This window comes from Oreochromis niloticus, linkage group LG12, assembly GCF_001858045.2.
Source record: "Oreochromis niloticus isolate F11D_XX linkage group LG12, O_niloticus_UMD_NMBU, whole genome shotgun sequence".
Lineage (NCBI taxonomy): Eukaryota > Metazoa > Chordata > Actinopteri > Cichliformes > Cichlidae > Oreochromis > Oreochromis niloticus.
In genome coordinates, this window is record NC_031977.2 from 19,655,892 (window position 1) to 19,672,556 (window position 16,665).

At 36.9% G+C, this 16,665-nt stretch overlaps 1 protein-coding gene across 1 annotated transcript; it reads left to right on the forward strand.

Moving 5' to 3' along the window:
• Window positions 1–6,276: 6,276 nt before the first annotated feature.
• Window positions 6,277–12,169, forward strand: LOC100695236 (beta-1,3-galactosyl-O-glycosyl-glycoprotein beta-1,6-N-acetylglucosaminyltransferase-like). The gene is made up of 4 exons (XM_019365260.2): window positions 6,277–6,560; window positions 6,665–6,758; window positions 10,863–11,267; window positions 11,392–12,169. The coding sequence occupies exons 1-4, from the start codon at window positions 6,325–6,327 to the stop codon at window positions 11,869–11,871; spliced, it is 1,215 nt and encodes a 404-aa protein (XP_019220805.2). The 5' UTR covers window positions 6,277–6,324; the 3' UTR covers window positions 11,872–12,169.
• Window positions 12,170–16,665: the final 4,496 nt, after the last annotated feature.

The window sequence follows — 16,665 nt, forward strand, 5'->3', positions numbered from 1 at the left end:
TATGTATTTGTAATATGTGTGTATATTGAGTGAAGAGTTAAAGCCTGATTCAGAGTTAATGGAAGTTTACACTGTTAATTGCAAGTGTCGGGAGCCACTTTTGTTTGTAGGGGAGTGTGTGGCACACCCAAAATGCATGGCCACTTTTGTGTTAATCATTTAATTTAATTTATTTAATTTGTTTATCAGTTAATTTCTGTGGCTATTAACATTCAAAATGACTTTGGTAACATGACCAATTTAACCAGTCTATTATTTTGTCACATAAACTGTACAGAAGGTGCAAAAAAATGGAGCAACACCTCAGGTGGAACTATTATTTCAAGGCAGGTGCAACCCAGTTGCTTTAGGGGGATGGACTTCCGCCCACTTTTCAGATGCAATCTGAGAGGCAAACCGAGTGCACTGTCTTCATTGCTCCTGAACTTTACCTGTATTTGCAGGGATTTCTTCTTTGTTATTGTGGCACCATTCCTGGGGCCCGTAACACAGAGTTCCCAGTCGAGCTTAGAACATCAGCACAATTGATATAAATACTTTTAGTCATGGATAAATTCACCACATTTTACTCTGTAAGTAATTAGTTACCTCACCCGAGACCATCTTGTGGAAACACGAATTTACTCTGACACCATGATAAAAATGCAGGCAGCTGCTGACCGGTTAATTTGAACATATACGGGTTCAAATTGAACATGCTCTGCTGTCGGCATGGTCTATCAGCTAACCAAATGTACCCTGACAAGTCACATATTTTAATTGTATCTGTACTCTTTTATTTGTGAGGAACGTTTGCTAGCTAAAAGAAACGGCTAGCTAAACTTAAAAAAACAACAACAACAACTCTACTCTGCTAAATTACGATTAAAACCATCAAATTTCAGTTTTTTAAAGATGACATTTTAAAGTGTACAAATATAACTTGTAATTCATCCATTTAAAATTCAGTACTTACTTAACTCACCGAACACAGTCAAGGGCAAACACACCTCTTCTCCCACGAGGCCACAAGAATCCAGAAACTGTTGTGCACGATACGAACATATGCTACGGGGTTGCCCTCTGCTGTCTGAACGGTCTCAATTCAAACAGGAAGGATGTTGAAACTCATTTTTACATGTTACACAAACTTAATATTTTCTGTTGTTGATTGATGACAAAAGTATTTTATTCAATATACTCAAACATTTAAGTTAAGGAGCTGTTTTTTAATTTTTGTGTTGCACTGACTTTTAACATTGATTAGTCAACTCACTGAAACGTGTACATGTAGACAACTTACTTTTTTTTAGCAGAAAAGTGGTTTTTTGTTAAGTTCTACCGACAAACACAACGAATATTTTTTAGAGTGTAGATGCTTGCTCAGATTTGAAGTTTAATTTTTCGCTGTGGAAATAAGTTTTCTTCCCACGTAGAGTGTACAGCGGACGCTAATGTTTTTGTCACTTTTGACGGCATAAAACTTGAAGTAATATAAGTACGTTCACGCTTTAAACGCTGCATGGTCGTACTCTCTCCTGCACTCCATGTTATCCATTGTTGATCTACATACATCTGTTGATGCCACAAGCATCGCATGCGCTTACGTCATTGTCATGAGACAATCTCACAAACAAAATATGACGGTTTAGTAACGCAGAAACATAGCGTGCTTACGGGAAAGTAACAGTAATCTAATTACTTTTTTTGCAAAGGTAATCCCTTACATTACTCGTTACTTGAAAAAGGTCATCAGAAGTAATGCGTTACTGCCCGTCTCTTCTCCCAAGAGTAATTTCTTTTGCGTACATAAACTACAAAGTAGTCAACAAAAAACAAAATGCAGTATGCAAAATATGCGAGAGGGGAATCACAGATGGAGACGGAACAACTTCCAACTTTGTCCGACATTTGAAGTTGCATAATCAAGAACGGTAGGTGGCTCTTTTCTTTTGCTACAATGAGATAGCTGACTTAGCTAACTTCATCTTATTAGTAAATGTTCTCCAGGCTACATTGATGATACTGTTTGGCTTTAACATGTATGATATTTTTGTCATGCTATTTTAAATCCGGTCCTACAAGCCCATCCAAGAATAACATGCAGCTTGTTAGCTGATAAGTGTGAATTTTAACGGTGAGCGAGGGTCCGTAACTCAGGGAAGACAGTTTATCTCCGTCTCCTCCCCATCATTAACCCCTTAGATTTAACGCCGCTTAGACTGACAAATATTTATTTTACTGTCACATCAAAATTCCAAAACACTTCATTTGCAATTAGTACATGGCGGTGTTTAACTTTTGCATGGCTTTTATCTGTTACAGACAGGCCAAATACAATGTCTGGCCCAGTAAAATTTCATGGTTAAAAAATCTGGCCCACCAGTGTGTAATTGAGTAGCCCTGCTATACATGGCCTTTTCTCCTGTCATTTATGTCAATACATCACATAAAATATTTTGAGTGCTCTTATTGTATTAACTGTTGTTTATTTGCAAAGACAGTTATTCTTAATAGGGATCCTAAACATTGGTTATTAGAACTGTATGCAGAGTTCTGAGAAAAGTGTTTTAATAAATAATTTTTATAATTTTTTTGATTGTCTGAAAGCTATGAGGATTTAAGTGTTAATATTTATTCAGGATTAGTAGGAACAACATAAAGTCAAATGCATCCAAGTGTCTCGAAACGTTTCTCCCACTGAAAACGCTATGTCCAGATGAACAGAATCAACTTTTTGGGATTTACTTATCTTGATGATTGAGCATGCATCAAGACATATTACAAAACACATGTTCACACAGAGACTAGATAAGAGAGACAGGACATGCTAATCACACTGCACTACATTTACTGCAATGGTTCTTTGTTTTGTACTGTGGAAATCTCAGCACTTTTTGTCTGAACAGGAAGTTCTGGTTTTGGATTTTTCATTGAATGTTTATTCTGTGAATTTAAAGTTTAAAGGAAGAATATTCTTGCAGGTAAGATTAATTGAGCTGTGCATTATAGAGGTTCAATTTCAGAATTACTTTGTGTACATTTTGTAAATTAACTTCTTTCATCATGTGTTGAGATAAACGCAGATTTACAAAAGAACACATGCACATGGTCTATTTACATTTCACATATAATTGCAACATTGTTTAAAAAAAGACTCAAAAGGACTTGAAATTCAAAGTTTCAGACTTGGAACTTGACTTCAGAGTTCCCCGACTTTACTAGACTTAACTCTGATTTGAGGATAAAGACTTGAGACTTAGTTAAGACTTGCAAAACAATGACTTGGTACCACCTCTGCATCTGGCTGTAAAGCTTATCTTTTAAGAATAAAAGCATGTAATTTTTATTAATACTTGTATACTCATTCCTGCTGGCTAGATAAGTTGCAGACTTGGTGCCAAGTCTGCAGGGCAATAATACTGCAATTGCCTGTTCAATATAAAAAAATATTTCTGTTTGCTATAAGACCTCAACAGTATGTATTTATTAATTACACTTTTGCAATGGCCACAGATCAAGTGTGAAAAAGATTTCTGTTTGAAACATCTTTTACTCTGAAAAATGCAGAGAGGAAGTCTTTAGCTGGGAGGTGGCTCCCCTGTGCTAAAGGACTAAAACTGCTAGGGACGTTTGATACATGGCAAAACTTAGTGCCAGCGCAAACTATGATAACAGAGAAAGGATTTGCTGTGGCAAGAAAAATTCCAGGTAGGAATTATTCTCTCTTTTCTTTTTCCTTTTAAGTCAGCAAAGGTTCAAAATGACAGTCGTCATTTCATGATTCGTGCCTATGTGTAGTATAACTAAATTTCATGATTTTTTTTTTTACCTCATAGAATGAAAAAACAGAGACTTTAGTTTTATTTTCAGGCAACATAAATTAATGCTGTCTCATTTTGTATGTTGCATAAAACTATTGAATTTAATGTTTTAAATCGGTCGTTCTTCTAAATCCAAGACTTTTATATTTTTTTGAGTAGTGGGTGTCAGCTCCCAAATTTTCAGATAAAATTAAATACACTTTTGTCAAACTTTTAATATAGAAATGTTGAATATTAGTTCACAGATTTACATTTGAAAATAAACTAAAAGAACAATTTAGATTTAAGTCAACTCAAAATTCATTTCTATAGCACATTTTAAATAACTTTAAAAACCCCAGTTAACCAAAGTGCTGTACAGGATAAAAAAAAATAGAAGTACACTACAGTCACTAAATCAACAATAAACCTACCCCCAAAAATGATCAGGTCTGGTTGAGTCAGGGCACCCTGCTCAACAAGACCCGAAAACAAGTCAGAATAAGTAGATTTTTAACAATTTAAAAAAAGATTGCTAGACTGGGCAGCTCCTGTGTGAAAGGATCCTTCCTAATTAAGGAACCACTGAAAAGTTTCTATTGCCTCTGTTTTTAAGCTTGGATTTAGGAATATTCAAGAACAGTTAACTCGTAAACCTAAGTGCTCTCACATGCGGGGTTTCAGAAGTTCAGTTGAGTATTGTGACACCAAAACATTGAGACTCTTTGAAACAAGTAATAAAAAATTTTATGGGCGTATTCATCACTTTTTTCCTGGTCAAAAGTTGAACTGCTACATGTTGTGCAGCCTGCTGCCGATTACAGATTACTTCAGATTTAGAAGGACAGACAGTTCACCAGTGCCTGAGCAGAAGCATAACTGTTAGTTTGCATAGGTAAATATACCTATAGGTTATCTGCAAAGCAAAGAAAGGAGATATTGTGCCTTTCAGAAATGGACCTTTCAGAAATGAAAGTTTAAGAAGTTTAACAGGCCTATACTAAAACAAAGAAGAGGAAATAAAGAAGAAATGATGACCACTCTTATCTATAAACAATAAAACCATTAAAAAAGTCACTCTTTTGAGGATGTCAATGTTCACATTTTGGGACAGAGAAGACAGATGATTTGAAAGAGAAGTGAAAGAAGCCATCTATGTCAACTGTGAACGATCATCTTTGAACAGAGGTGGTAGATAGGAAATCCATACGGAGCCCCACAAGGGACATTGGAGAAAAAATAATGAAGATGAAGTTTTGTAAGATCTTGCAAAACTTCATCTTGCAAAACCTCTCCAAGATCTCTTGCGGGGCTCCGTAACTTTGTCTTGTTGCATGTGTATGATGTCCTCTTGTGGGATCTCTCTTGACTGCACGAAACGCTCTAAATCCTCCATGTCTACTCCATGGACCCTTCTGTACGGACATAAACAGAACCGCTATCAAAAACTAGTGGGATCTTTTGCGAGATCTCACAAAAGTTCATTTTCATTTTTTTCTCCAATGTCCCTTGTGGGGCTGACCGTCTTGGGGACACTCCCATAGGGCTTAGAATCTGGGACTCTCCACCATTTGCTAAACCTAAAGAAGTCCAGTTGCTTTTCTTTCCAAGCTCATATGACTTTGCAATTTGTGTTCTGAAATTGATTACATTAAGTGAAAATAAAACATGTAATTCTATTTTAATGCTTTACAAATGTTCAAGCAGGCAAAGAAGGCTGTTCACTTACAGCAATTTGAAATAAAATAAATGTTGCATTTTAAAAAATAAGAATAAAGAATGAAAAAAGAACGAAAGAACAAACAATACTGCAAAGAGAAAGCTACTTTGTAGAGATACAAAGTAAAGAATTTGGTCGTAGGTGTCTGTTTTTCTTGACAATGATAGAAAACTCAATAAAAGTACTGAAATTTCCAAATATATAAAGTGTTGCTTGACAGTTCTGACAAGTTTGCTGGGTTGCATTTGAGATTAAATTTGTCAAGAAAATAGAAAATGAAAACCTTGCAGAAAGTTTGGTTTGATATGTGGCATTAGAGGTACTCTTTCACACCTTTGAGCTCATTTTTTGTTCCCAAACCCAACACAAGTAACTTTTAAAAAGTTAAAACACATTTATTTATTGCTTTAAGTTAAAATGTATTTGATATTGAAGGTATAGTTTGAATAGGCTAACAACCGTTAAATTCTAGCTCTTTACTTTTAATAAGTTTAAAAGTGGCCATAATATAAAATTAAATTTATTAAAATAAAAATAATACATGTGTTTGCTTTTTTCCCTACTATTCTCATATCAACTCTTGGTTCCAGGTTGCCGTAATGGATGGACTGATCTGTATACCTTCATGAAAGGAACTTGTCTACATATCATCAAATATTAACTTTTATCACTTTATGGTGCCAGAGATATCTGCAGAACTTTGTCAGGAACTCTCACTGTATTGTATTTGATATACCCCTCTTACTGTAAATAATGTGGTTTCTAAAGCGAAGTTGGCGGCTACGATTATTGCAGTTCATTGCTGTACTGGGATCACTATGGATGCTTTCCCTTCTTAGTCCACTGAAAACAGGTAGAAGTGCTGCCTACATCAGGTATCAATGGCTAGAGTATACCGATGATGATGAGAGCCCAGAGAAAGTTTGCAACTGCTCAGCAGTCCTGCAGGGAGAGAAGGAAGAATTGCGGAAAGCCAAATTACTGACCATCACCAAAGACTTCCAGAAGAATATTCATATTCCTGATGAGTATTATATCCATGCAGCCCGAGACTGCAGGTTTGTACTTATAAATCACAGGTTTTAGTAATTAACTCTTAGTCATGATTTAAATATATGACCTTTAAAAGCAACATTGCTCCTTCAAAACTTTGAATTTACAGGAAATTCAAAATGAGCAGAAAATACATAACATTTCCTTTAAGCAAGGAAGAAGAGGAGTTTCCTCTGGCTTACTCTATGGTTGTACATCACAAGGTATGTATTTTCTATAAGTTTGCAGTGGTTAGATTTTTCTCAAGACTATTTACATTGTAGATTGTCCTTGGAGACATCAAAACTATGAATGTACACATATGAAATTATGTAGTAAACAAAAGAGTGTGGAACAACTCAAAACATTTTATATTTTAGAGTCTTCAAAATAACCCCCCCTTTGCTTTGATTATTTCTTTTTCACACGCTTGTGTTGAGTCGGAAATCATACGAAATTGTTCAAACACCACTCAGGTTATAGGACAGTTGATTTCTGCGTTCAGATGCCAATTATATTCAAAACACAAAGATCACAGGTGAAGAGCCAGTTGTTTTATTGAACGGTCCAGTTCAGCAAAACATCGGAAAAAGCAAAAAGCTCCCCTAGGGTGTTCACCGTGAGCACATGCAGATCAAAAACCAACACAAAGAGACAACAATGGCCAAAAAGCTACCCAGTGCGCAGCCGACCCATCTTATATAGGGTCAATGACTCCTCTTCCTTCCATTGTGTACCCTTTCATCCTTTGTTCTTTCTTGGTCCGTATTAAGTTTTTACCTAATAAGTATTGTTTCAACTTTACAAATGTCATATTATACCAATTATCAATGTGATATGTTCATCAATATTTGTCCCCAATGAGATAATCAGTTAATCATACTTTCACTTTACTCCTTTCTTTTAATCTTACACTTATGCTACATAACTTTCTGGCACTACTCCATAACTTTCCGAGCGCCAGTTTTAGCATCCATCTTTTTTAATTGGGTCCTTTGTCAGTTTTATGGCCAAAGTGAGTCCAAAAGTCTGCAAAATGGCAGTTAACAGTTAATCATTTTGACGGTTTTGTCGGGTTCACTTAGCAGAAGTAGACTACTATCTACAATAAGAAAGGGTTTTTCTCACATTCTGGCGGCTGAGGCAAGAAAAGCAGAATCCCACATGCATCCTCAGTGGGGTCAGGTTTGTTTACTATATAGACCCTGGCCCCACATACATGAAGAGGAGCAGAGAGAAAGGGTCCCAGGTGCCAAGTTGAATTAACCCTATGTTTGTACTTGTCCCTGTTGGCCACAACACGATCAAAGGTTGCTTATTGATCCTAATTACTACATTTTCAAACAGTATTGATCAACATGTGTTTATACAAAAAGTGACACAAACTTTATTAATATAATGGTAGATAATATTTGACCTAAATATATGGGTCGTGCGATTTGAACATGCAGGTTAAATGCTTAACACATGATTTCACTATATAAAACACTCCAGGTGTAAGTGTGAATAGTATATATATGAGTATATATGATTACATAGTATCTATGTGAGTTTTTTTGATTACATGTCTAATGTATTGTGGCACTTCCAAAATGTGTTTCCACTTTTGTGTTAATCATTTAATTTAATTTATTTATTATTATTTATTTATTTATATTTATTATTATTATTATTTATTGTTTATATTATTTATCATTCAGAACAGGTACAGTTGTCCACTTTAATTTCAACCAGATAGGAGTGTGGTTTGCTTGAGATACAGTTGAATATTGCTGTAAATTCACTGTGGACTTACAGTGGCTTTTAATTGCAAGAGCGAGTGTGTACTTTGGTTTTGCCTGCACTGAGAGATCTCATGCAGTACATGCAAATTGGTGGAAAGTGTAGCGTGTGAATCCATATATTTTATACCTGTGACTTGGGAAAATGGACAGATGTAAACTCTAAGGACACTGGGACTGAAAGAGTAATGCACACATGGATATTGTTAATACTGTTCATGTTTGTTGGAACTTGAATAAGACATATATCATAATAAAATAATAAAATCCACAACACTTGTTCTCTCGATGAACTTGGTGAGGTAGTCACTTGAAATGGTTTTCCAACTGTCTTGAAGGAGTGCCCAGAGATGCTGAGCACTTGTTGGCCCTTTTACCTGGGGTGCTCCTCATGTGAGCCAGTTTTTTCATAGCGCTCGGTGGATTCAAGGATTCAAGGAAGCTTTATTGCCATTCGCATCACATGTCTACATGAGGTGGAATGAAATTACTTACACACGGTCCCGGATTGAAAAGAAACAGAATAACGAAGAAATAGAATTAAAAAACGAAATACATAAATAACCAGAAAAACAGAATAACAAGTAATAAAATATTACAAATAAATAGAGTGCAACAACCTGAGTACCAGTATGGAGTATGGATAAAGAAATGTAGGTATAAATACTTTAGCAGCAAAAGGGGATGATGACCAGCATTGATAAAGTGACGGTGTCAGTAAGTATCAGTAGTGATTAAGTGCTACAATAACAGTTCTTATCCATTATGCATTGAGAAGTCTCACAGCTTCTGGAATGAAGCTGTTTCTCAGTCTGGTAGTTTTGCATTTAATGCTCCTGAGCCTCCTGCCTGAGGGGAGCGGGACAAAGAGTGAGTGTGGTGGATGAGTGGGGTCCTTCATGATACAGGTGGCCCTCTTCCTGCAGCTGGAGGTGTATATGTCTGTGACGGTTGGGAGGCTACCTCCGACATCCAGTAGCAGATGTGTCTGCTACTGGAACTTGGGGTGGCATTTATCTGGGCTCTAGTCTAAGGTGTTGTTAACTTGCAATTTTTGAGGCTGGTGGATCGGATGAATTTATCCTCAGCAGCAGAGGTGACTCTTGGTCTTCCTTTCCTGGGGTGCTCCTCATGTGAGCCAGTTTTTTCACAGCGCTCGGGGGTTTTGGAGACTGCACTTGGGGGCACATTCAAGGTTTTAGCAGTTTTCCGAACTTACTGACCTTCAGTTCTTAAAGTAATGGGGGACTGTCCTTTCTCTTTACTTAGCCGATTGGTTCTTGCCATAATATGACTTCTAACAGTTATCATATAGGGCTGTCAGCCGTGCACCAACCTGACTTCCAAACCCCCATTAAGACTGCAAGAAATTCTACAAATGAACACTGACAAGGCACACCTGTGAAGTGAAAACCATTTCAGGTGACTACATCATAAAGCTCACTGAGAGAAGGCCAAGGGCTTGCAGCGCTGTCAACAAAGCAAAGAACGCTGTCCTGTTCAATTTCTTCGAAGGAAGTACAGTAGAAATATCTGTTGTTTAAAAAGATTTAATTGACTTTGGCAGTTGGAATTACAAGTTTACAGCGCTGAACCTCTCTGTGAGAGCAGCCATCTGTCTTCATAGAGAGATGACCCTGAATCGAGCCGTACAGTTTTATACCCCAGCAATAACACATTATTATCATCACTATGTTTTTCTGAAACCGACGTGGCAGTCCCGTTGTCTCCCTTCAAGTTTCCTTCCACCGCCCACGTCCTACCTCGGGTCTGCTCCTTTTCCCTGATAGATACAAATACACCTCTCTGCCTAGCTTTGATTATTTAATGTTACTCTGATACTGATTCTATTTATCTAGTTCGGGACATTCTGTTTGGACTCCCTTTGGCCCATAAAATATCCTTCTGACAGTTATCTGGTGTGATATAACCATGTGCAAAAAGACCCTCTGTGCTCTGTGCCAGTTCTCAATATTTACCCTCAATTACATGGAGCGACAACACGTTTATGAGCACATGCGATGTGTATATAAAAATAATAAAAACGGCTTTATGTAATCATTTTAAATCCTAACAGTGGCTACTATCAGGAATCTGAAATGTAAGACATATTTAGAGTTATCAATTTTTTCTTTGCCCCATAATTCGATAAATCTTATTTCATATATTTGATGTCTTCAGCATTTATCTACAATGTAAAAAGTAGTAAAAATAAAGAAAAAACATTAAATGAGAAGGTGTGTGCAAACTTTAGACTGGTACTGGCACAACACAATCAGATTGAAAAGTTTGCTACAAGCACACTTTTCATTTTGTAAAACAGTAAAAAAAATTTAAAGACTGCTATGGTGCCAAATAAGTGATCTCTGTGTTTTATTATAATAATAATAATAATTATAATAATAGTAATAATTTCATATTTAACTGATATGCCACATTGCTCCTCTAGTTTTGACTATTTGTTAAATTAACGTGTTCGTTTAAACAGTTCTAGCAAAAACATTTTACAAAGAGAACTCAATTCTTTACATTCTTTTTCTTTTTTAGGTTCACAGCTTTGAGCGACTACTGCGAGCTATCTATGCACCTCAAAATATTTATTGTGTCCATGTGGACAAAAAATCACCGGCCTCAGTCTTTGCTGCCATCAAGGCCATTACTTCCTGTTTCCCAAATGTGTTCATGGTCAGCAAGGCTGTGAATGTGGTCTACGCTGGATGGACACGTGTACAGCCTGATCTTAACTGCATGGCTGATCTCTATAACACCAGTACGACATGGAAATACTTCATCAACCTCTGTGGTCAGGATTTCCCTCTAAAAACTAATTTGGAAATTGTGCAAGCTTTGCGTTCACTAAAAGGAGGTAACAGTTTGGAGTCGGAGGAAATGCCTCGAGGAAAGAAGAAAAGGGTGATGAATGCTTACCAAGTAGTTGATGGACAAATCCAGGTACTTCTTTTGGATATTTTTTAAATAATGTATCATGTAGCTATTATCAATTTACTTTGCTATCATTAAAAAAAACTTCAGTTCAGACTGACTCACCATCATATTAACTTTTCAATTGTTCCAGCGAACAGGAAAAACAAAGGATCCAGCTCCCTTCAATCTGCCCATACTATCAGGAAATGCCTACATTGTGGTCAACCGAGGTTATGTTCGCAGTGTTTTGGAAGACAAGCGAATACAGGCCCTCATTGAGTGGGCCAAAGACACCTACAGTCCTGATGAGTTTCTGTGGGCAACAATACAGCGAATACCTGGTGTTCCTGGCTCAACATGGCCCAACCGTAAATTTGACATTACTGACATGAATGCAATTGCACGGATTGTGAAGTGGCAGTGGCACGAGGGGTCAGAGGATTCTCTGCAATCAGTATACCCAGAATGTAAAGGCCACCATGTCAGATCAATATGTGTGTATGGTGCTGGAGACCTGCAGTGGTTGATTGAACAGCATCACCTTTTTGCCAATAAGTTTGATGCAGACAGAGATCCCATTGCTGTCTACTGCTTGGAGAAATATCTGAGACACAGGGCACTGACTGAGTGAGTTTAGGTGGAGAGTTAATTATCTATTATGAAAGACAGTTCTAATAGATACTAAAACTATAAACTCATTCTTGGATAGGATTGGATCATAATAGTCATGTGGACATAGTTGTGTTATATAAGTTGAGAATGTAGGTAAATGTTCAGATGAGCCACTGTTTGAATGGCTCATCTAATGCAAAGACAAATCTTTGGTGTTTAAATTAATGTTGCACCTTAAGAATGAACAACTGGCATTATATTCCATACTAATAAAAAAAAGTTTAAGTGCTTTTAGTTTACTTATGGTTTTAAAAAAATCATCCTAACTCTAAATTGCATTTGCCATGTGTAGCCCTAATGTTTGCATGTCTGACAAAACTTTGTAAAGGCTTTTAAAAAAATATATAAATATAATATAATAATTGGAGATGGCACGATATCACTTTTTTATGTCCGATACCGAACATCATAAATTTGGATATCTGCCGATACCGATATGAATCCGATATAGTGTATTTTTTAATCAATAAAACTTTTTAAATATCTTGCTGCATTTTGTATGCAGTTCATACTCAAGTTTAAAAAAACAACAAAACACTAAAGCTATTCTGTTATTCCTGTATGCAAAAAATACACTGCACACAAAATATGTCATAGTTCAGCAATACTCATCAATCTAATAAACTTAAACCTACTCCATCCTTCCTATTCTGGTATTTTAAAGAGTACTTAGTGGAAATATTAAGCAACCTAACTAATAGGGTTGTCAACTACCAGCAGAAAAAAATAGGGAACACCCCCTACCCTCTGCCTCGTGATGCTTAATCGATGTAATCAACTTTAATTTAATGCACGTGTAAAAAAATGCACAGAAATCAATTATTTTTCCACAATAATTAAATAGATTCAACATCTTTCTTCAACTGAATTGCAGACTGCACAGATCTTATCTTCCCAAAGGAAAAAGTACTATAGCTTACTCAGGCATATTAGACTACTATATACAGTAATGGACTTCTATACATTTTACATCAGATTAAAACTTTGGGTGTAAGACTCAGATCATTCTTTATTAAAAGCTAGACATTTTAAATGAGAATAAGAAAGAAAAGTATGTCTTTGTATCCCTCCTTTCCCTGTTAATGCCCTACCTGCCCCCCTGGCTAAACTTTGCTAGACCCGCCCCTGCACAGTTACCAGCCGTCAGCTACGTAGAAAAGGATCCTGGTGTAGAAAGTAATATTAAATAAATTCTAACAACAGATTATCAAGCTTAAACGTGCTGCTGTTGTTTAGCCGCTGGTTTCCTCTTTCTGGTGCAAAATGGGCGATAAACAAACAAGAGGGTTGCGACAAAAAAGCCGATCAGCTGATCATTAAGCAGTTTCATGATTGAAGTAGCAACAGGAGAGGGAGTGAGAGAGAAGAGACAGTCGCTCCATATGTTGGTTGTTAAGCTTAACGTGGGAATGCTTCACAAACTTTCAGAGATGAACTTATAGACTTGCTTTACTTCTCTCTGGGATAACTTTCTTGGAGCTAAAATGCCGGTTTGGTAGCGAGGCTCCAAATGCTCAACCAGACCGCCGAGAGGTCTCGTGCCACAGCTCGCACGCTCTACTCCTCCAACGTGCTAAGGTTATGAGCTGAGTTACGCTATGTCGCAAGTTTTGTGAGGTGCTTTTGTGATATTTAATGGATCTGATTACATTTTTGATTTCTCTCCGATATCCAATCCAGTAATTTAGGTCAGTATCCCACCGATACCAATACGTAATATTGGATCGGTCCATCTCTAATAATAATATAAATTTTATATATATATATATATATATATATATATATATATATATATATATATATATGTATGTGTATATATATATATATATATATAAATATTGTTACGAACTGGTATCTTGTATTTTTCATGTGTTTGTTCTGGGCAGGTAATATCTGTTTATGTTAATTCAGCTGTGCCAGGGCTCTGCTCCGATTGGTGCGCGGATACACCGCCCCGACGTGACTGGTTCCAGCTGGAGGACCCGCCCATTAAAAGGCTGGAGTGCTACGGCTGGAGAGGTCCTGGCGTTTTCTCCCCATTACCCAGCAGTGTAACTGTGGCAGCCGCTGGCTGCAGTGCGGCTTGAAAGTGTTGGAAGTGGAGTGGGTAGGGGTGAGCTGCCGTTTCTTTTGATCACCCGTTTTCTCCTGTTTTGAATTAGTTAAGGAGGTCAGACTCTGTCTTTATTTTTGACTTTATTTTGGTAAGGTCAGGGGTGCGGGATTTGTGTAGATTTGTTTTGTTTATTATTTTGGCCTTGGCTCACCCTGAAGTGTTGACACGCCCGTTCTGTTGTTCCTCTTTTTTTTTCCCACTTTGTAAATAAATCACAATATAACGAACGGATTTGTTTCCTGTGGCTGCTTGGGTCTTGGGGGGGAAGCGAGTGCCTCACTCATGTTATTGTCTGGCCCTAGACGGGTCGTAACAATATATATAAAGCAACATATAAATTACAATTTTTATTCTTATTAATATATGTCATTATTATCATTATTATTATTATTATTTTTATTCACATTTATCAAATTGCTATTATGCCAAACTTAAATTTAAAAAATGAAAATCTGGGTCAAACCAACCTCCTGGGTGTATCTTTAAAGTTTTTATTTTCATTTGTTCTATTTAGATGTTACCTAGTAGTGTTTATTTTTGTTTTGTTTTTTAACACTGCACATCTCTTAATGTTTGTTTAAAATTAAATTACTATTATGTATGTATTATGTAGCAGAGTGTTGTTTCTAATTTAGCATGACACGTGAAAGGTTCTAATTATAATTACTAATACAATATTTAATATTAATTATTTAATAGACAAATCAGGGAAAACGGTGTTTGAGAGGAACACATTTTTAATGAAGTAATTTTGCATATGTTACAACCAAGGTTATTATCGTTAACGAAAACTAACGAAATAACGAAAACTAGAAGTGAAAAAACATTTTCGTTAACGGAAATAAAAATAAAAACAAAAAAAGGAAAACTAACTAAAACTGTAATGAGTGTTCACAAAACTAACTAAAATTAGCTGAATTTATTGCAAAAATATGTTTAGTTTTCGTTGATGTTTGCGTGTCATACAATAGTCAAGGGTGAAAATGAAGTTTAGTTTCCAGGTTTTTTTCTTGCTGTGTCTCATTACGCCAGCAGGTGGCAGTACGTTAGTCGAGTCGTCTGTGTTGCTGCTCCGTCCACGCGCAGAATCATGTCAGGAAAGGTCTGGAGAAAGCACCAGCGTCCAATTTGGGATTACTTTGAATATGACTGTGTTTTGGATAAAGCAAGTGTCTTGTAGTGGAAAGAGACAAATTATGAGGGACATTTCTAAAAGGAAAAAAATCCCACAAACCTTAAAGTGCACTTGAAAAGCTCACACAAGAAGGCTAACCTAGCTTACCTGGAGAAGGTAAGGGGCACGCCCAACCCTCATCCCCAGAAACAGAAGCTAACCCCAGGCAAGGCAGCGTGATGCATCCCGAGACAACAGGACTGGGATATCTACATAACTGTGTGAGTCAATTGCCTTAACACCCGGTGCTGCAAGAGTTAATAGTCTCATTGGGGCCAAGATATACATTTTATAGTTGCCTGGTATCAATGGTTGTTCATCTGCCTTTATTTATTTATTTATTTAAAGAACCCATAGGTGGGAATGTGAGTTGTCTGTCTCTGCGTGTTAGCCCTGCGACAGACAGGCGACCTGTCCAGGGTGCAGGGTATGGTAGCTGGAATAGCAACATACCCAAGGATAAGCAGAAGAGAATGACTGATATGATGAAACTGGGATTTTGTTACACTTAATTATTGCAAACACAACTAAAACTATAACTGAAACTAATCAAAACTAAACTGAAACTAAGGATTTTCCAAAAAATAAAAACTAAACTAAACTAGCAAACAATTAGTAAAAACTAATTAAAACTAATATAAAATTGAAAATCTGAAGTCAAAACGAAATAAAAATAAAAACTAATGAAAATTGCAAAACTATTAAAACCCTGGTTACAACACATGAGTAAGAAGGAGTATTAGGGCTACATTAAAAAAAATAATAATATTGTTGATCATTTTGAGAAAAAAGTCGAAAATGTAGCCCTGGCTAACGCAGCAATTTGTCTGATTGACATAAACCTGAGGAACTGATATAGGTGCATGGAGAACCCGGGTCTGAGCCACCCTGGGAACACGAACACGGACAGGCAGAGGAGACGTCTCAGGAGTAATCACAGGCAAAACAGTGGTCTCAGAACTGACTAGGAAGTAAAACAGTCCTTGGCAAGCACAGGTTCAGGTTCAGGCAGCATTAACAGTCTTTGACATTGTCCTTTGTCCAGCGCAGCTAACAGTCTTTAGACGGATTGAGTCCTCAATACAATGAGTGTGCTTGGTACTGGCTAACTCAGGAACAGAAAATGCAACAAAACCTTCAAATTTGCAAAAGATTATTCTTGGAAGACACAACACCATTGTTTATGCTCCACTGAAAGCGACGCTATACAGAATAAACTGTGTAGCGTCTCAGAATAAAACAACCAATTGGCACAAACTGAAACATGTTGTTCAGCTTCTTCGGAGCCCAGTCTGGGTTGAACAGAAACAGAAAAATCAGGGGTCTTTTTTTTTTTCCTTTTTCAGCCTTGTTTGATAAATTTAGTGAAGAAACAGCAGGAAAGCAAGGGCAGAGCGATAAGGGGGAAGACATGTGGTAAAGGGCCGTGGGTCAGACTGGAACCCGGGCCGGCCGCTATCAGC